Source organism: Theobroma cacao, chromosome 2 (genome assembly GCF_053813885.1).
Source record: "Theobroma cacao isolate CCN51 chromosome 2, ASM5381388v1, whole genome shotgun sequence".
Classification (NCBI taxonomy): Eukaryota; Viridiplantae; Streptophyta; class Magnoliopsida; order Malvales; family Malvaceae; genus Theobroma; species Theobroma cacao.
In genome coordinates this window covers 4,586,799-4,609,418 of record NC_142640.1, presented here as the reverse complement: position 1 = coordinate 4,609,418, position 22,620 = coordinate 4,586,799, and the positions used below count along the sequence as shown (strand labels likewise).

The following is a 22,620-nucleotide window of genomic DNA, read 5'->3' as shown; positions in this document are numbered from 1 at the left end:
CCTCTGTTCAATGAAAATGAATCAACCCACTGCTGTCAACGATAAAATAACGCGTCCTTTGATTCCATCCATTGGCCGCCTTCGTGCTCACACCCATTTAGCTTTATCTTCACATTACGTACCCCACAATGACAGCAATTTAGACTTTAATGGTTTGGCTAATTTCAATTATTAATTAACAGTAATGGAACTAAGTGTTTAAATGGCCCCCTATTTGTTACATTATTCAGTTATTCACACCAATGTAATGATGTTAATGCTTGGGAGTGATTCCTAATACAACTTGCTTTAATGGAAAAGGCGAGAACAATGTGATTGAAAATTAGTTACTTCTTCCTCAATGCTAGGAATGAATAAATTAGTTAATTGAATTTGCCTTACAGTCACAGTATTTTGCTCCCTCTTTTCTTTGTTGAGGCACAAAAATAGATCATTGATAGTGAAATATATTGTACACATTTAATTCACAGTATTTCCCCTAATTTTTGGAGCGACCTTTAGCAGTTGAAGAACCCAATTAATTCTTTCTCTAATCCAATCTGTGGTATACTGACACAGTGGTTGATAGTTGCAATTATTATTTCCTTATATATAAATAATCATATAGAAAAAAATTATTTAATATAGCATAGGAAATTAAAGATATTTGCATTATTTTTGCTGAAGGTATTAATTTGGATGTGTAATTAAAGTCTAAATTTACTGATGATTTTAAAGAAAGAAAATATTAGAGGACAAATGGGTAGTTGTAAAGGATATTATTTGCTAATGAATAATTCACAAACTATTAATTATTCATAAGAAAAAAGAAAAGAAGATCTTCATATCAATTTTGTTTTTTTCTAATAAGTTGTTTGGAATTTGATTTTAGTAGTAGTTTCATGTCCTGGAGTGTCCAAATTAAACTGGAAATATAGGCCTATTTATTTATTTATTTCAATTGGGTGCCTGCAACTAATAAGACAGGTTAATTCCAAATGGTCTTTGTGTAGCACTATCTTTTTGATAATTCAACACAATATATAGTGTTGTAATTTCAACCCAACCTGCCATAATTTCATAAAGTTTTAGAGATGTCGGTATCTTATAATCAAGTATTATTTGACAGGATTAATTAAGATTAGAGCATGGTATAATCGGGTTCATTATATGTCATATATTTAAATAATTAATAATTTTAGGTACCTATTGTCCAACCCTCTAAAACATTCGAGTACGAATTCGGATAACAATTTTAAAATTTAATTTGAGATAAGATATTTAAAAAAGACCAATACTTTACTTATTGACAATCCTACTCTTATATTAGAATAGTGATAAAAATAAAAATTCTATATTAATTAAATTGGAGGTTTATTGGACAGATAAATATAACACACGTCTTTTTATCTATTTTCAATTAATTTTAATTAAATATCTGATCTAAACATTTAATATTATCAAATCTTAATTCGAAAACTAAAGGAAAAGCGACTGATTAGTGTAACCCTTTTAGATTATTTTGGATGTAATCCTGAAAGAAGTGATCTCAAGTCTTAAACAAGCTGTGGCAGGCAGCTGATGCACATTCCACTATATATCATGTTGGGGGAGGAGCACGTGCAAATTAATGCCCACATCTCATCAAAAATCAAATCCAAGATGAAAATGCCCACAGTGCCATATTAATGCTGCAAATGTGCAATGTGAGTAGGAATTAAAAACAATAGAGCAATCTGAGATCATCTTGTCGGTAATTTCTCATGGGACGTTTCACTATTATTATTCAAAAAATAAAAAAAATAAATAAATGAATTTCTTTGGGATGTAAATTTCCATTGGCCACAAAAGAGCAGCAAGTAATAATGCTGTGATGGTACACAGCAATAAGTTAGTCATCTTTTTTTCATGTTGTACGTCTTACTTTGCTCGATATTGGAGAAATTGGTTTGGTGAAGAAGCCATGGGTATGCCCTCCCACTTCAGCCTGCTCCTTTTCTTTTTGCACCGAATTTTCTTCTTCTTTTACGAGGAATATACATTTACATGTTCCAAGAATTTAAATGCCAGGTTACCAATTTGAAGCAAGATAATAAAAAAGCATATGTTCCGTTGGATCCCACGTAATTTATAATTCGAGCAATGTGGAAGGAAAACTCGTGTTAGGTCGGTGAGATCTGGATATAGGCGGCCAGAAATTCTAACCCGATATGAGGTCATGTGGCAGTGAGCCAACAACAACCATTAACTTCATCCATGGCGTAAGACCGACACTTTTCTGTGTATGTATCTGGTGGGGCATGTTCGCCTTCTTGATTAACTGCCCAAACATCGCTATTATGATCATTAATTTCTTTTTAATTACTAACTATAATAAGACAATCACAAGATAACCCTCCCTCTAGACATGTTGTTGCATTGTCATGTCAATTTAATTTCACTTTTTTCCTTTTATTTTTTGTTTTTTCCCTTCAAAAGCTGTCCAGAAACACAACACTTTGAACCAAATTTGACCATAAATTTTGACCTCACCGAGTGAAAAACGTGTAGTTTTTTGATATTAAATAATTATAAATGTTAATTAAAAATAATATAAAATATTTAAATATTTGATTTATTGATTGATGTAAAATTTTTTATTTAAAAAATAAGATTCGAATCTTATTCCTTTAATTAAAAAGAACAATTGATGATGGAAAAGGTTTGGCTCCAAAATGAAAGAAAAACCGATAGAGACAGGGAGGATTCTCCACTCTCAGACGGGCCACCTTCGTGGAAGCTCACATCAGCAAAATCTGAGATGGGAAACAGTGCCCGCTACATGGCATATTCCTATTTCAGGAATTTTGGTGAGCCAGAGTCCTTCATTGTTTCATTCACCGTACACCTAACCAAAATTGAACTTTAGATGTGGAAAACTCAAATTATGGTTACTAATTTTTGGTTCAAGTTTGGGTAACAATCATTTTCCTTTGTGGCGCTGACCGAGTCTTGGTTCTCTAGTTTGGAGAATATGGGTACAAGCCCAAATTGATAACTGAAATGTAACTAAAGTTTAATGAATTGGTATGCTAATTAATTTGGTGGGAATTTACTCTCTTTGATATGGTGACAAAATATATATTTGGTTGTATTCATCATTATTTCTTTTTCCTCTGTTGTACTCCTAATAATATATAAATTGTTGTAATAACGTAATGTAATGTAATGAGGCATTTAAGAAAAATAGATTCATACCTGCATTGAACTCGTTATAAGCATTGAATGGGGAGAAGCACGTGTTAAGTCCGTGTCTGATTTGAAAGTTGAAACCCTGATAAAATAAACAAAGAATGGAGGCGAATTTGATTAATTTGGAGAAGACGACCATTTTAAAGAAGGAAAGAAAGAATCAAATTACTTATAACTCATCACTCATTCGATTGCGTAATCAGTGTTTTCAACTAAGGTTGTTAAAATTAATAATATTAATAATAATATTTTTATTTGTGTTAACCATCTTCCTTTCAAGATCATTATTTCCATTCACTTTAACAAATTCTTAATTCAAACACCAATTTATAATATAGTTTTTAAGTTAATTTTCAAATATTACTAAATTCACTATTGAAAAATAAAAAAAATATAATTAAACTATACGAATCAATCTTTCTTTGATGAAGGTAAAAAATTAATTATTAGGATTTGATTTTTTGAAAAGTAGTTTAGATTTTGAGTTTTTAAATAAAATCTTAAATTATAGAAAGAAATTTTTTTGTTTTTTCATGTAGTATTTAAATATTAATATATAAATTATTTTTTAATAATATTTAAATATTCTTTTTTTGAAACAATATTTAAATATTATTAATATATAAATTTTTTAATAAAATCTACTTTTTAACTCCACTCCCTACGAAATTATAAAAAAAATTAGCAGATTTATTAATATTATTAAATATATAAAAATTTAAATAAATAATTTTTTTAATTGAGTAGTGAACTTTAAAAAAAAAAAAAAAAAAACCTCCACCCAGACTGTGAGGGGCTGTTTGTTCGAAAAATGCAGAATACGCTGCTCCCAACTATTTTTAACAGATATCGACATAGCCTGCATATTGCTTGAAGGGGAACCTAGTTCTGGCTGTCCAGGCATCATCGTCACCTGATCATTGATCGGGAACCCGTCAACCACACTTGATTATTAATAAAACAAAGGCCTACGAAGAGCATCAGCCATTTACCCATTTTGCCAAATTAGGAAAAGGAAGATTAGGCTTTGCTGAACAAACTTTTCTTGACACTAGTGTCTTCTAAAACTTGGTTAGGTTAGTATAGCATTAATCTTGGTTTAAATTTTTCTGTTTTAGAACACAATGATCCCCAGCATTCACTCTTAGGACTTCTTGCTTTATTGGATTTGAATGTCTTAAACAACAAAATTTTCTTAAAAGAAAAGGGGAAAGAGACAATGTACAAAGCTGGAGACTTAAACCTCGATATAAACATGGATTACAACGACATCATATCCTCCAGGCCCTAACATTCGTGAACATGTACAGTCCATGAACATGCTACCTTATATTTATGGATTGTTATGCTCATTCAAATCGAGATTTAAAAATAAGAATTCATTGTATCGATATTACAAAAGAAAAAAGATGAAATTATTAAATTTGCAACAATTTTTCAAGAATTTTACAATCCAACCGTAGATTTCATATCAAGCATTTCCAAAAAAAAAAAAAAAAAACCCTCATAAATAAATAAATAATTTTTTTTTAAAAAATTATAAATTTAGACATTGGTTGTCTTATCAAACGATGATAAACAACATACCACCGATTTAAGTAAAGGTGTTGTCAATTAGTTGGTTTGAATGGGATAAAATGTCGATTGTACCAAACATTTCAAAAGATGTAAACAAAGTGTTATTTTATTTTGATATATCAATACTGCACACCTATTAAAATAACTTTTTGAAGGGAAAATAATTACCCATGACATGGAGAGACTGGGCTTTCCATACAATTAAAATGATATAGTAATAATTGTTCTTGCTTTTGTACACCAGTACCCCATTTTTGGAAACTATATTGGGTTGCAAAATGTGTCAACTTTAATTTGAATTATTATTCTGAAATGGTACATGGAAACTCATTGTTGAGCCCCCTCCCTCCTGGCCTGGGCATACAGATACAGATAAAATTATTACAAAATCCCATGTATGCATGCGACTGTTCTATTAAAATAACATTTGACAAAACTTTCTCTATTCCATCCTACCTCTTCAAACTAACTTGGCAAAACAGCAAGTCATCTAAAAGACCCTTTGTAAAATTGGATGTTTCTAATGTATCAATTAAAGCTTTGGTTTCAAAAAATGTTTATCAAAGCTTTGGTTTGGAAAGTTGTATCCTCAAGGCAATCACCAATTCTTCCAGGCAAAATGCCAGTATCAAAATCATTTTCTTGCACTGTAGATCATGGTTGCCTCTTTTAAGTCAGCTTGGGGAACCACACTATGAACTGGATGCCAAGAATAATGTTAAATTGCAATGCGCTTGAAATCCAAATTTGCACATTTTCACAACTCCGCCTTAGATTCTAGATCTTCTGATGAACTTTCATTTGAGGAGGTCTCAGATGATGCTACTGGCTCTGGGTTGTCCAGTTCATCACCTAATATTTTGGCAGTGAAGTTTCTTGCCTCAAAGTCAAGATTCGTCCACTCAGAAACTATTCTTCTAGCACCCTGAGAGTGACAAGTCATAGATAACAATTAAAGTAATGCAAGGAAAAAGGATAGTATGATGATACAATGATTACCAGCATAAATTTGTTTCCTTGGAACTGAAGACATAAATCTATAAGAATATACAAATACCTTAAGTTTTGGTTCTTTTGTCATTGGATTGTTGCAAAGATCAATGGTTTTTGCCCTAGATTTTGTGGCATTACCACACCATGATTCACACCATAGCCATTCTTGGGGTAATGAAAAGATGGGTACTGTATGCTGAGCATAGTTTGGAAGATCCTGAAATAGTAATGATAGGTGCTTGAATATCATATACAATTGCTGTATGTTAAGCCATAATGTGAATCTCAGAAAAAATGAAGTGAAAACACCCAGCTGCCATTTACATGCAAATTTTAACAATTTCCTTTTTCTTTTGACTCACCCTTTTGTGATCCTTCAACATCCCAGAACCATAAAGAGCAACAACATGCATTGTGTAATAAATTTGAGGGGAGAAAAACAATATTTATGCCATGAAACTGACATTGTAAAGTCAGAGCAAAAACTAAAAGCCCAAAATGACAGTGTAATTAATTTAACTTGCCTGATCCAGATTGGATAGACTGTTTGGATCCTTGCTAAGAGTTTCATAAAAGACTCTCAAATTATCTCCTGCTGCAGTCTCACGAAACTTCACCAAGTCAACCACGTACAATGCACTGCAGAAGTATGATACATTAAGCTCACATCATTTTAAGGACAACAAATTTATCGTTATATTATTTGAAAGTAATTACAAACCTTATATGGTATGGTCTACCCCGTAAATGCTCTTTCCAGAATCCCTGCACAAGAAAGAGGAACAAAGAGGGCATGATTAGACTGTTGTATTATAGTTACTGTTACTAAGTGTCAAAAGGAATAAAACAGAAACATCGGTACAAGTCAATTTTGAACATGGCACAGGGACAGATGTGGTATCACATTACTTGTCTCCAAAATCGATATCCATCCATGTCCTTATTGTTGTCACAAAAAGGAGTATATGCAAGAGGTCTTCCCTTTATATCCATGTCATAGAGTTCTCCCACATCCGCCCTAACAACTTGATCAGCATCAACAAATATAACCTGCGCATGCATTTTGCGTCTATGAAGTTGGCAAGAAAAGCAACAGAAAAGAACAGTTGTCAAACAAGAACCAAGAAACAACAATACCTTTTCTAATGAAAGGGGAAATATAACATCAAGGAACAAAATCTTATATGCCCAGATAATTCGCTGCTTTTCTTTCTGCTTATGTAACCATGTAGGCCATTTGTAGGTAATTAGTTCATACTCAAAGCCATATTCCTGTGCCATATGTGGAATCACGTCCTGCACTTTGTGTAAATAACCAGAGAGTATATGCACATAAGACATATGCTTCTTAAAAATATAGGTTAACAAGGGGAAAAGAAAGCGTTAGACAAACATGGAAAGACCACTAAAAAGATATATACAACCTTGAACTGAGGAGACAAGTAGTTCTTTATAAACCAGAATTTCACTGGACGACGCGTATTCTTTAATACACTTAAAATCATAATTTTCAGGAAGCGCTCATATCTGCAAAAAAAATCAATGGAAAGAAACAAATTAAGGAGAAGTTAAGAGAATATACCAAAATTGTTGTCATTGCACAGGCAGAGTATCAAACATGTGGGATGGGTGCTTAAACATGATAGACATCATATGAGAAACGTTATAGGTTGCAGCAATTTTAACTTCACCAAGAGAAAAACGTCTTATTTTAATACAATAGAAAAGGCTGCAATATGTCAATTCTTTTTGCTACACCCAAAACTATTTTAGATTACTGTCATAAGCAGACTGACATCCTAACCAAACTGCAAAGTTAGATAGAAAAGACGCCAAAATAATTACCTCAATTGCATTGCCATGACAACCTACTTAAAGTTATATAAAAACGAGGCAAAACACAAGCAAAAAAGCAAAGGAAAACAAGTTTCAATAGGAGTGTGGTGCATTTAAACTACAATCTGGAAGAGAGATAATGAAGTTAAGCCTGAGAAAACCAACTGTTGTAAATCACTACATGAACTGATACAGCAGAACCAGAAAATTTGCAATGAATTATACAGTATGCACAGTTTAAAAGTATCTTATCAATTTTCAAAAAAAAAAAAAAAGTTATCTTATCCACCTTCCACAGTCTGCCTGGCAAAAGAAAATAAAGTAATCTTGTTCTCTTATCTTAAAGGAAAACACAAATTACACTACCAATATAGAAATTTCATGTATTGCAGACAAAGTTAAACTTATCAAGGGTAACAGTATGAAATATAAAATCTACAACAACCATTTTAAACCAGGGATGAAAGTTATCAAAGGCAATATACACCTGCATGTATGCGTGCATGCCCACACACATACACATCTATCTATAAACATGTAAATGCTGAAAACTCTATAAACCCGGAGCACTGACAACTAAATGATTCAATAAAAAGGACTTGAAAACTTACAAATGTCCTGAAGCAATTGAAAATATGTTAATTGCTTTTCCAAGTCGTCCACCCTTCCCATGCTCCTGAGGGAGGAAAAGCCATCAACCATACCACTACTTTGAGAATGACATTGAATATAAATCGTAAAACAATAAAAGCATACAAAGCTGTGTCTGCAAGTGAATCATACCATAAGGAGAATGAACGATGTAAGATACGAGAAAATAAAACTAAAATGCTGCTCGTGTTTCAGCTGAAATGGAGGTGCTGAATGATGATGATAAGAAACATTTTACATACTAATGCTATATTTGCATTTTTCGTCCGCTTACCATTTTATTAGACCTAATTGATGGTTTGATTTTGTTTTTCCCCCCAATCCTTGTGCCTTCTTCCTGTCCTGATTTGTTTCGCTTCCCTAATTTTCCCTTCTCATGTTAAGTACATTCATCGGCATGTAAACCTAAGTTAAATCAGATTGGCATGAAATCAAGCTCTGAAAGAGCTTACAGTCCCCCTTTTTGCATTTTTTCCTTTTTTTTCTTGTCCTTTTTTTAAGCCACAGTGTTATCTAGTAAGATATAAAAATCAAATGGCTTCTGTCAATTCTGATCCTCTCCAAAAGATGCCAAAAATTAATAAACTATAGTTATAGATGATAGAAGGTAGGGAATTTATGGAAATAACATTTTAAATTTTGATATTTAATCCAATCAGAAAAGCTCAGTACAAAGTCTTTCTATTACACTTTCGGACAGCCATGAATAAAAGCAAAGGAGAGTATAACCATGCCAGCATATGAATCACTTCAAAAGTGCAAGGGCACACAAATAATCAGAAGATTGACTTATAATCCATGTTCCTAAGATTGTTTAGTGACAAATCCTAAAGAGAAAGGCAACTTTATTGACACAAAGTTCACCTCTCATTAACATAAAGCTCAAGAAAATTTCTCAATCAGGAAATCCTGACGTAGAAATATCATTCAACCACTACAATACACATCACTCTAATAAATATAAAAAAATAGCAAAGTCATTTTGGGTATTATTTTCAAGTCACTTTGAAAAATAACAAAGCTCATTGTTTAGGTAATATTTTTCAAGGTCATTTTGGGTAGTTTAATGTTGTTGCATGTATTAATGTGCTATATTTTGGTATTGCTACTACTAAGGGCAACACTAATAAAGCCCATATTAGAGCTGAACCTGGAAATTAATTTCAACAGGAAAACAAAATTAAGCAGCTTTATATGGCCCCTTTCAGCTACTTTTTCACACTTATTTTGACCTGGGTTCACATGTCAATCATTCTCTTTCCCTTTTCTTATATCATCTTTCTTCTTATTCTGGTCCCTTCTCCCAGGTTTGTATAAGGTGAAATCTATATTGCAGCACAAATGAACAAAATAAACAAAGAAAAGAGATTTACTAGAAAGAAAACAAAGAAAAAAATAAAGCTTACCACCAAACTGTCATTATTCTTTTTTGATTGCTCACTGCCACCAATAAAACCAGAAGCCCATTTTAAAAAGTTTGAGTTCCAGCCATTATGTCCCTGCTAGGAGGAGGAAAAAGGAATTTTGTTAAGCTATATGATGCAGATTCCTCAGTCATCCATGTGCACTAAAATGAAGATTGCACAAAATATTTCAAACAGCAGCAAGAACTCACCCTCTTTTCTTTTGAATGGCTGTCATCATCGGCTGATATAAGCAATTTTTCATGCTCTTTTCCTTTCTTCTTTACTACTTCTAGATGAACTACTTTACCCCGCAAATCATTTATAGTGATGCGCTTTGACAAAGATTTCTCTTGACTTCCATTGTCACCACCATCCCTAAAAAGATATAACTCAGAACTTCTGCCGGGAGCAAGTTGTAGGTACCAAACTCCAGGTGATACTTTCATCTGCCAATAGCCCAAATTGGCCATGACAATAGTATCAACCAAATGAGGTGTATTCTTTGTTCCAAGAATTAGCTGAAGACCTCTGGGAGGGTCACGATCTTTCTCGGTACAATGACCTAAATTACACACCCAAATATAAGTCTTAACAGAAAATATATACAGTACTCATTCACTCCTCTAGTTAGGCTTAGAAATTTCACACTATTTTTAAACAAAACAAACTCACCAGTCAGAACAAGAGCTTCAAGTTCAAAAACTGCTTGTAATGTTCTTGTCTCACCCAGGTTTTCAAGCAAAATATTGTCCAGGTCATGACTGAAATATTAGTATCCAGAGAGAGAGAAATTAGTCAAGGCAGTAAGGAACATGCTGTTGCAACCCTTAAACATTCCATAAGGAACAAAGGGTGGGGGGCAATAGACTCAGAGGGAAATCAAAACGTTAATATTGAGGAAGAACCATACACAGCAATGATGGGCTCAACAAGCCATGGCTCAGGAACATCCAGATTCATGGTGAGTGTTTTGGACAATGGCATATTTGCGAAAAATGCTTTGGGTCCATTTACTGTGTAATCAGTACTGCTGAAATCATCCTGCAAGCACCTAACACTGCTAAGACACCATTCTTGAGGGTCAAATCTAGTGGTTTCTAAAGTGAGAGGCATACCATTGTTGGGACAACATATCTGTAATAGTTCTTCAGTGGAAGATCAACAAGGGAACTCTGCCAAAAAAGTAAAGCATATAATATTTTCCTACACAACTTTGTAATAAAAAGTAAGATTTCAAGCAAGGAACAAAATAAAAGCTAAAGTGATCATACAGCAAGCTTCAACATAAAGCTGCGCATGCAGTGGCCTCATCATACAGAATGAAAATTTCAACACCAATAACACCAAACTGTGTGATTTTACTGATGTTTTGAGAATTGTTAGACCCCTAAATTCTCACTACAGTGAAATTACACAATTCCACCTTTGAATATAGAGTCAGAACTCTTTGCTGCTATTTTTTTTTTTCAATGTTTGTTTACCTCATATAATGGCCCTCCCCCATCCTCTACATGGACCAAGTCTAGAATCCTATGCTATTTTGCCCTTGGCATGAGGACATATCTCTCCCATCTCTCAATTACATTTTCTATTCACAAGCATCACATGTTAGACATAACCAATACTGAAAATATTGACTCACCAGAGATTTAGTACAATGTGGTTACAATAACCAAAATTATAAATATTAACTTACCAAGGGATTTAGTACAATGCGCATGCTTGGATGGACATACATAGCCAGAACTCGGAGAAGTGAGGATAGTTTCTGACCAAATGGGCTTAAAGGATCAACAACCGCATCAATATGAATACTAGAATTCTCATTATTTAGAACAACAGCACTGGAAACATTTCAAAAAGAAAAAAGGCATTAGTTATACATTTCTGGACAAGGAATGAGAGAAGTAAAAATTATAAGCACAAACAAAGTGAAACATACACTAGTAGTCAACAGCAAACAAGAAATGAAATGCAGCATGATTTTGGAAAAAATCAACTCTTCACAGAATAAAAAGAAATGAAATAACAAAAACCTCATCGGCATCAAAATGCTTTAGAAGCCTTACCTATGTTGTGCATTCAAAACCTCAAAGCGGGCACTTTCAGTACTTCGATCCCTTGTAGCCATTGAAGATGACACGAACATAACAATATCGCTAACATATTTACTGAAAGCAGGAGTAAAATCAGTATAGACACAGTATGTCTAACCCAAAAGATAAAATGCTTAAAAATACAGTATTCTATCAGTAGAAAATAACAAAAATCTAATTCCCAACCAAACTTGAAAAGTCTATTGGCAATCAGGAATGAATATCATAAACCAGCACAATCAGTAGCTTGCAAGTTATTGAGCATATAGAACAACAGACGCAGGGAAAAAAATATATAGGAAGCTCCCCAAGTTCCTGTATGGGCATACACTGCATATGCTGCAATGATGGGGGAGAGATGGAGATTACATGAAGTAGATAACCAGTGAGCAGAAAACTAACAAACCTTGTTAGCATGTCAGGATCTAAGCCCTGCCAATTAACTTCCTCAATAATCTGTACAATGTGCTTTATTCTATGCTTGAACTCAACTGACTCCAGAAGATGCAGATCATGGCTCAGAAATACGCCAGCATCTAGAGAAGTAACCTATCAAACAGAAAAATAAGAATGATAAAGCTTCGTAAGCAGCTAAAAAACGAGTTGTTAATGCAAACAGAAAATAAGGAATCAGTCCACCAATAATGCTAAAAATTTATGGCACGTTTAAGAGAGATAAGACAAACCCTTCCATTGGTAATAACTGCATTAACGCCAGATGCAATCCCAAATTGTCTATATAAAAATTGGGCCACCTGCATACAATTGCAATTTAACATATTAACATCTCTATGAGAATTAGAAACACATATCAACATTGATTCAAAGACTTATTTACTAACACTTACAAGAGAAACACTTTTGGAACAGAATTAAAATATGTCAAACAGGAAAAATAAAAGAATTGAGCGAGAGCTAGAACAGCTTGTAAAAAGCAAAGAATCAACTAATGTTACCTTATTCAAGTGTTCTCTCAACTCCTGAGCAGAAGCTTCTGGTGGAGAGGATTTATATGCCTTAGATGACAGTTCATTTGCCTCAGCAAGTTCATAGACCTTGTTAATGAATGCTTGAGTGCTTTCAGCCGATGTGGGAGATCTAACAATGTAATTATGCTCATAAAATGAGCATGCTTGATCTAAAAACTCTAATACCTTCTTCTTATGACTGCAACACAGTATAAATGCAAGCAATATCAGATTATAATTAAAAGGTAAAGCATATTAACAAAATTCAGTATGGTGAAATAAATCCCATAAAACATTTAGACTTAGGAAACCTATATGAGGCTGCAGTGATCTCAAAGGTCTTCACAAGTAGAAGACTAGGTAAATTAGCATCCTGACTAGCACTGAATAGCACGCCAACACGAGCACCTTTGGTCCCTCCAATCTGGAAAATAGTGCAAGCATTGCTAGAACATCAATAATGATAGTGATGATTACAATAACACCACATTCAAACAAGAATCAAAGCAAAAGTCATAGCATAAAGAATAACCAGATAACGAATTCCTTCACGAAGTAACTTTATCCCTTTTTTTGATGTGATATCAACAGCAAGAAGATGAGTTACAGGCTTCACATTATCCACAGCTGTAATTGATCAACTCATTAACCACGTTAGAATGCAAACAACTACATAAAATAGTAAAATAAAATTAAAAACTAAAATAAAGTCTGCTTACTTTCAGGAGAATGTAAATAATTAATGTCATTCAGTACAGATTCCCCTCCAAGGATTGATGAAGCCAGAGATATAAACCTTGGTTTAACCTTGCCATCAACAATAATCTACATCCAACCAATATCATATTACTAAGAACATATCTTAGTAACGATATCTTAATACAGATGTGATATTCTAAAAAGAATCTAAGTGATGCTTTACCTGCGGATTATATCGACTGACACCATTTTCTGATAGGAATTTGTCCAGCACATCAGTGTGCGAATTTATTTGCCCATAGTAAACTTGTTCTTGTATTCTGGGAAGTTCATCATTCATGGCATTTATAAGTGCTTCCTGCCCAGAGTAAACACAAAAAAGATTATTTGAGTTTAAATTGAAATTTTAGAACTTTATGACAAAAACAGCTAGGAGATCATCATGATAAAAAGTCAATGTCTGAAAAAAGAAAAAAAAAAAAAACACTAATAAAGTACTTGATATGATACATCATCAAATGATTTCAAGGCAAGGAAGTAATGTGCAAAAACTAAATGTAAAAGAAACTAGCATACCATAATAATTCTCCACAAGAAAAAGAACATTTAAACTCAGAATAAAAAGTTTGTACTGCAAGTTATATTCATGAACTCTTCCGTGCCTGTTATGAACTTATCCAATGAAACAATCAGCCCAAACAGGCAAAGGGACACCAAATAGTCAAAAACCACAAAACATCAACATAGGAAAGATAAGCTATGTTGTGATTATATAAATGAATAATATAAGTACCTCACTAGAATCAAGGACAAGACCATTCATCAAAAGGCAACACTGCAGCTTGCCCACACCCAGCTTAAAAACAAACAAGGAGCTCTCTTCAGACAGTTCCTTAAAAGTCGATTCCTTTTGCAGCTTCAACAGTACTTCTTGTGGTGGAGATTTTGCTTTCGGTCTACAGAAACAACAGTCATATTGATTTAATCAAGCAAATCTAAACCTTCTAAACTTTGTGGAGCATAAAATATAGATATATGAACAGCATGTGTACGTAGAATAAATCAACTATAAATCTCTTCAAAACTTACAATACTGTTTCCACAAATGCCTCTTCAATATGGTGCATTTCAAGAGCATCATCAGTGGACTCAGCAGATTCAATTCGTAGTCGATTTACCTGTCACAAGTATGTCAAAAAATTTTATTTAACACTGCCAAATGCATCAAAATAGCAATTGTGTCATCCATGATTTTGGAAAATTCTCCTTCCCAGTAGAAAAGATAGCAACCCTAGCCTAATATATTAGAGATACTCTGCCTTCCCCTTCCACCCCCTCTTTTCCCCAACTTCCTCTCCTTTCATCCAAGACTTCCCATTTACAGCATGGGTTTACGCGTACTAACTACAGAAATAAGTAATTTCCAATTCCAAGACATAACATGGCATTTTGCAGTGATAATAACAATAAAAATAAGAACAGCAGCAACAATAACAACTATGATAAAGAAATGAATATGGTGATCTATTCATGTATAGAAACATTAATTTACAATTTAACATATTAAAGTTTGCTCATATATATCCTCTTATCTCCTTTGCAAAATATATGTCAGAAGTTTCTATATGCAAATTTCAGGAAGGGTGTAACAATAACTGAAAAAGAAGAAAGATGATTTTGTGTTAGAAAAGGATAAATAAGCACCACAACAACTTTAAGTTACTCAAGGGCATATAATTGAACCTCCAACTTCTTGTTCTCCCCAAGCAGTTAATATTTCAGAAAATATAGGAGATAAACAACAAAGAAACATTGGAATAAGGTCATTAGCAAAAACTTACAGAGAAATCATCAATTTTACATCCAATCAACAGTTGAAAATATGAGAATAAAAGAGATGGTGTAAATATCAAAGCCATACATTGCTTAAAAATTGAAAAGCAGTTTGAGTCCCATGGTTTTCCTTAATATAGATGAAAAGTCGTATAATCTGCAAAACAATTACACTCGACAATGTTAATTAGCAATGTTAGTTGCCAAAGAGAAACTTCAATTAACTTCACAGCAGAAAGAAGTCATGAAATAACTGAAGAGAAACCATGGTTCAGCACAAATAATATCAAATATCACAATAGGTAAAAGAAAAAGTGTTAAGCAAAACTAAAGAAAGCAACTACCAAAATGGATTTATCATCCTCAATTTCACTGTCATGCTCCAACGAAGATGAATGAAGTTCACCACCACTCATTTCAATCTTCTTGATGAACTGTGTAGAATACAGTATCACCCCAAATCTCATTGGGAAACTATTCTCATAGAAAGTTGTAATCATATCGATGGACTGCAAGATTCCAGTTAGAAAATACAATGAGAAAACTTATGTGAGTAAGATAACACAATAAATAAGAGAGAAATGAAATCATCCAGAAGACAGAAGAAAACCATGCCTGAAGACCACAAACTGTTGCTGGATCGAGAACATAAACTGCATGGAACAGATTCTTACGGATATAACGTAGCTGGCCGGGGAAGACAGGCATTAAAATCTGCACAATGTCATCAGAAGACATGTTTTGAACAATCATTAGCAGACATGCTTTCCAAGGAAACCTCATGCATGCAGAACCATCTTAGTCTTAAGAGAGATTTTATGAGAAATTAACATACATCATTTATATTACTCCTCCATCGCCTATACATAGCATCCTCCTCCAAGTTATTGAGATAATGAACATGGGAAGAACGAAAATCAACACGAAACATATCTGACTCAGGAGGAGTCACAGTTGATAGAAGCTTCCGTACAGTGCCTTGAGGGATCTGAAAAAAATTAGAATCAATAATTTACTAATATATACAGGCTGACAAACATGAGATGTGTGCCAGAATGCCTTGATAAGAAGCTCATGTATTATGGAAGATTTTCTAATACCTAGAAATAAGGAGACTCATCAAATATATATAATTTTTTAACCATGCTAGTTGAGCAGAAATTAGCACCAGAACAATGGTTAGCAGTGACAGACACTTGATTTGTTTTTTGCAGTTAACAATAAATTAAACATGTCATGCAGAACAGATTCATGGTAGGCTAGCACAACAAATGGCCCTGATATATTACATACATGCATTTCTCATATGAAATTAATTATTGAAATCCTGATCACAAGAAATATCAGATATAAATTGTTTATTTTGTTGGAAGCCACATAAAAATCAGTTCTTTTGAGGGAAAATAAAAGGGGGCCTCAGTTACAGGCACCAAGAATTTTGGACCCTGCACTAGGTATATTTGCCTTTTCTAAGTAACCAGGGATCAAACAAGCCCCTGCACTTATGCTGAATTTGGATCAACTTGTTTATCTTTTAGCTATCAAATTATGAACATCAATCTAGCTCTGTTTTGTTGCCTGTGCACGTGCTTGTACACACACACACACACACACACACACACATCTACACATTCTGCTTCAGTACTTATACTACTACTGTTCTTTTCTCAACTGGTGCATATTCAAGCTTATTTGAACAAGTGTAAAAAATGCACATCTTTAACTACGGCTCGAAGGAAACATAAAAGGAAAAAACAGTTACTAATTTAAAAAATTACAAAAATAAGGTTATATATATTGAGCAAAATGAATATGATACATAAAGCGCATTTTTGAGTAGCTTTCACTGATCAATCAAACAAAATGGAACTTAGAATCATTCACCTTCAATTTTGAAAACTGATCAGCCAATGATAGCTCCCGATGGATTAAGTCAATCAACCTATAAAGAAAATAATAGAAAAAACACAGTATCAGAAGTAATATTACATTGATTGAGTCACATCAAAAGGCATTCAAGTGATACCAAATAAAGAGCTAATGACATACACAGGAAATGGAGAAAAGCATGGACTGTAATAATAAACAAACAAGAATTTGAGAACCACTGGCTGTAAAAATTCAACTATTACGACCCTAATTCAAGAGTGGTATCCCTAGATTATGTCAAAACATTCAACACTATAAGACTTTTGAAAGAATATATCACAATATCAAACATCAGGCTTTCTGTGGAGAAAAGCCTTATGCAGATATACAAATTGACTTCGCTTCTAAGAAAGTCTTCTTCAATTAACTCCGAAATTTCATGAAAGGTTGTGTTTGATAGAATTGAAAGAAATCACAGCAGTGATTCATTTGCATGATAAAAGTTATTTTGTGTATTTTTCAATTTTAAGATAGAAATTCAATTAAAATTGTATGGTAACTACAGCCAAAATCTTCAGGTATAGATGGAGCAATAGATAGATATTCCAGCAAGTCATGAATTCTAAACAGATAAGATCTACAGTGAAGAGAAATAGAAATAAAGGAGAAAAAGCATTACAGATAAAGGTCAATATCTTCGATATTGATTAAAGCACCATTCAGAGCCATTAAAGACTTGCCAGGGGGGATCATTCTCTGGTTTGCAATTATTTCATCTTTTACAGAATCATTGAGCTGCAAATGTACAAATTTGTAAACATTGATTAGAAAAACCAATTGGATACCTTAATCTGGAGCCAATACTACACTTATTTACAGCTGCTCCAACATTGAAAGTGACACTGAGAAGTTACCTTCATCCGAGATAAAGAAGAAACTACACTCGGAAAATTTTGGCTGATTTCTTGCATTGACTGCAAAGGATCAGAGGCTTGTACTATTCTCTGAGCAGTTTGATGTCCTAAATCTGTTAAGAGGGGGAGGGGGGCAAGGGATTTTAAGATTAGAGAAGTTACAACAAGAAGAAAAAAAAACCTTAAACAAAAATGTACCTTTCAGTTCCCAAACATCAAGAGTATCTGATATTGTCGATGACATTAGATAATCCCTAAAAGCCATTATCTCAGAAGTAAGCTCAGGTTTGCGTTCCTGCAAAATGGAAATAAAAGAAAACATTAACTTCAGGATGACATGCAGGTTTTATGGTTAGAAAACATTATAACCAGAGTTGACTCCTCCCCAAAGAGAAAGATTTTGTGATTAGAGTTTATTCATTTAGATAAATGTCCATGTAACCAATGTTCCTTGAAAGAGTTGCAACTTATATTAGAACAGAAGTACTGATGAATTATATGGATAACAAACCAGCATTTTTGAGAATATAAACCCTCTAACTTCTTGGCTAAGATCTTCAGTCCGAGGGTCTTCTAGGGTTACACCTGCAACTCAAACCTCAAGCCCTTAGAAAGATATGTCAGAAATCAAGCAATAAAGCATGTGATTTTGAAGCAGACAGAATGCATTCTAACATAAAAATCCATTAGTGCAACAAATCTTTTCAAGATATTTGCATTTGTAATAAAAAACCGTAGGCATTCCCATAATGCTATCATATTATGACTAAGAACTCTAAAGAAGAATGAGATGTATTCACACAAAGAAACCCCAAAAAAGGGAAAATCAAAGACTAATGAAGGTTGAAAGTATCCAAAAGCCACAGAACAGCCTAGAAAGAACAGTTCCATGACAAATGGGTCTGAATCAGAGAGCAAAATATCACTTAAGAAGAGCCATAAATAAGCCAAAAACATCAACCGCTAAAAAACTGCTATGTCTAACAAGGAAATGTCACAATGGGATTCAAGTTCAAGGATCAACAAGGTCAATCAACAAAAAGCAATAGAAGATAAACATGAAATACTCATAGAAGCGTCAGGAAAAAATAAATAAATAACTTCACAGAAAAAATAAACCTATTGAAAATAAAATGCTGCTACTCAGGTCATGCAAGATTGCTGGCTTGGCATACAGAAAAAAGACTATCTTTCAAATTGGCAACTAATCTGTCAAAAGTGCTAACCTTTCTTTACGGTACTGTCATCTATTGCTTTATATTCCATATTCTTCAAAGCAAGCTCCACACCATAGCCACCCAAGTTTAAGGAATCCCTTGCGCCAACAGCTCCACACAAGCCAACTTCTGCTTCACAACCAGAAGGTAATACTGGTCTGACAACATATTTAACTTTTCCCTGCATGTTAATGAGGTAAGTCAGAGCAATTATAACAGCAAACAAAGAGTATGATATCATAATTCTTATAAAAGAGAAGGGAAGTGAGGAAAGGGGAAAAACTATATGCAGATAGTATCCTGTCTGACCTGTAACATTCAGTAATTCAAATAAGCATATAAATGAATAAACTCTGGATATATCTGCAGTATTGGATAATATTGAGTCACAGCCCTAAACCAGTGAAGAATGTTCCCACTAAGTGCCAGATGGATCTGGTGCAGGTGTGAAGAATAATTATGATTTCTATATTTTCCTTTTCTCATAAGTTACTACTTCAAACAAGAGGTCTAGAATATTGCAATCGCATTAAGTGCTTTAACTTTTTTTTTCCTGAAAATAAGTGCGTTACTTCAAATGATGTTTGTCAATTAATATGTGATTAATACATTCATAAGTGATAAAACTAACAGGAAAGATAAATGTAAAGAATAATAAAAAAAAAGTATAAAGTAAAGAATTAGAAGGCAACAAACTACAACAGCACCATAACAGACCTCTTTGGCAGCTTGAACTAGGGTAACATGGAACTCCTTAAAACAATTTGTTCCAAGAGCACCGTACAGAATAGCAACTGGGCTCATAATATTTGAATCAAAATGGATGTGATCAAAATCATATAATTCAGGCTGCTGAAAGGAGTCTACACCGCTGGCAACCAACAAATGAAAGTAACAACAATTCAATCATAAACGTTTATCAGTTTCAACTTAAAAACATATCATAAAAAATACTAATAAAGAGCAATAGTTACAGTTCATTAGGTCTCTGAAGCCACAACAGCAGTTCTGCAACATCAAAGAACAGTGCCCCACCAGTGTCCACCCAACAACATTTTCCACCAGGACTCCTTGGATTTATACCAACAAGCAAGGGATCCAACTTTATAGTTTCTAAGGTTTCACTAGCATCTAGCCCGTTCACATTGTTTGAGTAACTATCATCACCCAGTGGAAAAGAAGAAAGAGACTCCTCTGCTAATTGCCGATAAAGCACCAATCTCGGGGATGCTGATCTTAGAGTTAAGGAGAATTCAAATAATGATGACAAGGTTTCACTTAAAAGAGAGCTGCCATGTTTCAAGATTTTTTTAAGGCAGTCTTTAGCTGAATGAGAATCACCACCAGTTTTTGCAACATGTAGCCAGTCGTCAAAGAACTCCCAGAAAAGATTTTTCGACTCTTTAGAAAGTAATTCACTGTAACAATTAAAAGATGATTAAAAATTTGGAAAGAATTGAGATAGGTTCAGGAAAAAAGCACTATAGAGGTTGAAAGAAACTAACAAGACTGACATACAGAAAAAGCTATTATCTCTTAGGATGATTATGCTACAGGAGTAACTTTAACACAGAAAAATACCAACAGATGCCAAAGTACACGAACATATAAATAAATTCCACAACTAGAGAATCATAAACCCACGAAGGCCAGATAAAAATTATAAGAAGAAGAAATAAACCAAATGGATTGAGAACAAGAAAAAGGGAACATACCCGGCTTCCAAAAGCAATGGAGTACCCGACCACTTAGCCCGAATCGCAGCTTGAACGTTCTTTGGCCTTCGATTTTGAGCTCCAACGGAAGTGAACCCACAGAAGATTACACAAGCAAGAACGATCAAAATGCAAAGCCGAGATCTAAAACGGGTCTCCATTTGCGTTAATCAAATGGGAATTTCCAATTATTTCTATAGAATTTCGGGTTCAAATAGATCCAACATTGATGGGCAATTAGAGATCAGAGAGTAGTAGTCTCAGTTTAGTAATGAGTGAAGGAAGAGACAATGAGGGAGACGACCATCGGGGAAGACTTCTTAAAAAACATCCAAAAGGCTGGAAAAGAGCCAGGTCTTTTAACGGCATTATCGTCTTTGCATAGAAAGACCCAAGGATATTTTGGAAAATCTGCCATTTTAAAATGAAGCATCGGTGTTGTGAGAAACACGTCATTACATGACGTGGTACTATGTGATTGGAGCATAAGCCCTCACCGCCGCTTTATTCCTCCCTTTTATTTCATTTTCTGAGAATTCTAACGCGTAATTATGAGGAAGAAAATTGCAAGACCTAATTTTCACTAATCTTGAAGGTTGGGGATATCTTATCTCCGAAACTCGAAGAAATCGGATCTGTCTGGAAAGCATTGGTCTGCTAAAATACCCGCATTGCTCGAGGATCTGCAGTTCTTTCCTAGCACTCAATCACAGGAGCATTTTCGCACCTTTTGGAAGAAATCTCGGGTAGAGTTCGTGTTCTTAGAAATGGTAGGGTTGCTTAGAGTCAGGGTTAGAATTCCTGGAGAATTCTTGGTAACAACAGAGGGAGCGAACACATGTAAACGAGTCGGGAGATGGATGCTAGCTACGGCGACATTGCCGTTTCGCCGGCGGGAAAAGAAAAGAAAAAGATGGATGCTAGTTTGAAAATATGACCGAGTGAGACGAGATCAGAGCTGGCAACGGTCTTCTCCTATCTTATTTTGAAAATATGGGAGCAGCGGCAAGGTTTCAGGAATTTGAACTCCAATTGCACTAATAACAAATCTGTCTTCAACCTTGCTCTAAAATTTGTAACAAAGGAACAGAACAATAATTCTAGAAAATATCAGCAAGATAAGAGACCAACACCCATCTGCTAGAGAGGACAGTGGTAGCAGATAACTTCTTGAAAGGACTTCCGTCATGGTTTCTGCTGTTTCAAAACCCATTCAATCAACGACAAATGATATAACTATTGACACCCATGAATGCCAGAACAAAGTATTTTGCAGGCAACCATTGGCTGCTCACAGGCAATGGATGAACCAGAATATCTTGCCAGCATTCTCAGCGCCTGATCCAGAAGTTGATGAGTTATAATGATATAACTTCCAGCCTTTTTCAGCTTCAAAAAAGGTTGGCACCGAAGGGACCATCCAAAATGGCACAATCTCTTTGGTGCAGCAGTTCTCATCTCTCAACCAAGAAGTGAGGATGCTCTGTAATTTTTAACAGTAGTTTTCTACTTGCATTCATGGAAACCCAAACTGAGCAGTTTCCCAGCTGCAATTCGCGTCTCCCACACACACACACACACTTGCACGCGCAAAAGAGCAAGCAAAGCTCTTCCATTTCCCTGGTTTTTGCCAAT

At 34.3% G+C, this 22,620-nt stretch overlaps 1 protein-coding gene across 2 annotated transcripts; it reads right to left on the bottom strand.

Moving 5' to 3' along the window:
• Nucleotides 1–5,054: 5,054 nt before the first annotated feature.
• On the bottom strand, nt 5,055–21,337 carry EBS1 (EMS-MUTAGENIZED BRI1 SUPPRESSOR 1). Of its 2 annotated transcripts, none has more exons than XM_018115390.2 (37): nt 20,986–21,337; nt 20,245–20,688; nt 19,988–20,141; nt 19,280–19,451; nt 18,565–18,638; nt 18,252–18,348; nt 18,054–18,166; nt 17,819–17,934; nt 17,155–17,212; nt 16,106–16,258; nt 15,886–15,984; nt 15,615–15,779; nt 15,359–15,427; nt 14,527–14,615; nt 14,231–14,393; nt 13,661–13,795; nt 13,458–13,563; nt 13,271–13,365; nt 13,050–13,162; nt 12,727–12,937; nt 12,457–12,525; nt 12,177–12,319; nt 11,744–11,845; nt 11,371–11,518; nt 10,790–10,846; nt 10,585–10,715; nt 10,347–10,435; nt 9,884–10,236; nt 9,675–9,770; nt 8,229–8,293; nt 7,206–7,308; nt 6,919–7,077; nt 6,691–6,831; nt 6,503–6,546; nt 6,306–6,420; nt 5,846–5,998; nt 5,055–5,713 (listed from the first exon to the last, which is right to left on the bottom strand). In XM_018115390.2, the coding sequence occupies exons 1-37, from the start codon at nt 21,144–21,146 to the stop codon at nt 5,546–5,548; spliced, it is 4,923 nt and encodes a 1,640-aa protein (XP_017970879.2). In that variant the 5' UTR covers nt 21,147–21,337; the 3' UTR covers nt 5,055–5,545. The 2 variants fall into 2 exon arrangements, with proteins under 2 accessions (XP_017970879.2, XP_017970880.2); XM_018115391.2 differs by having other exon boundaries at nt 9,675–9,767; nt 20,986–21,336.
• Nucleotides 21,338–22,620: the final 1,283 nt, after the last annotated feature.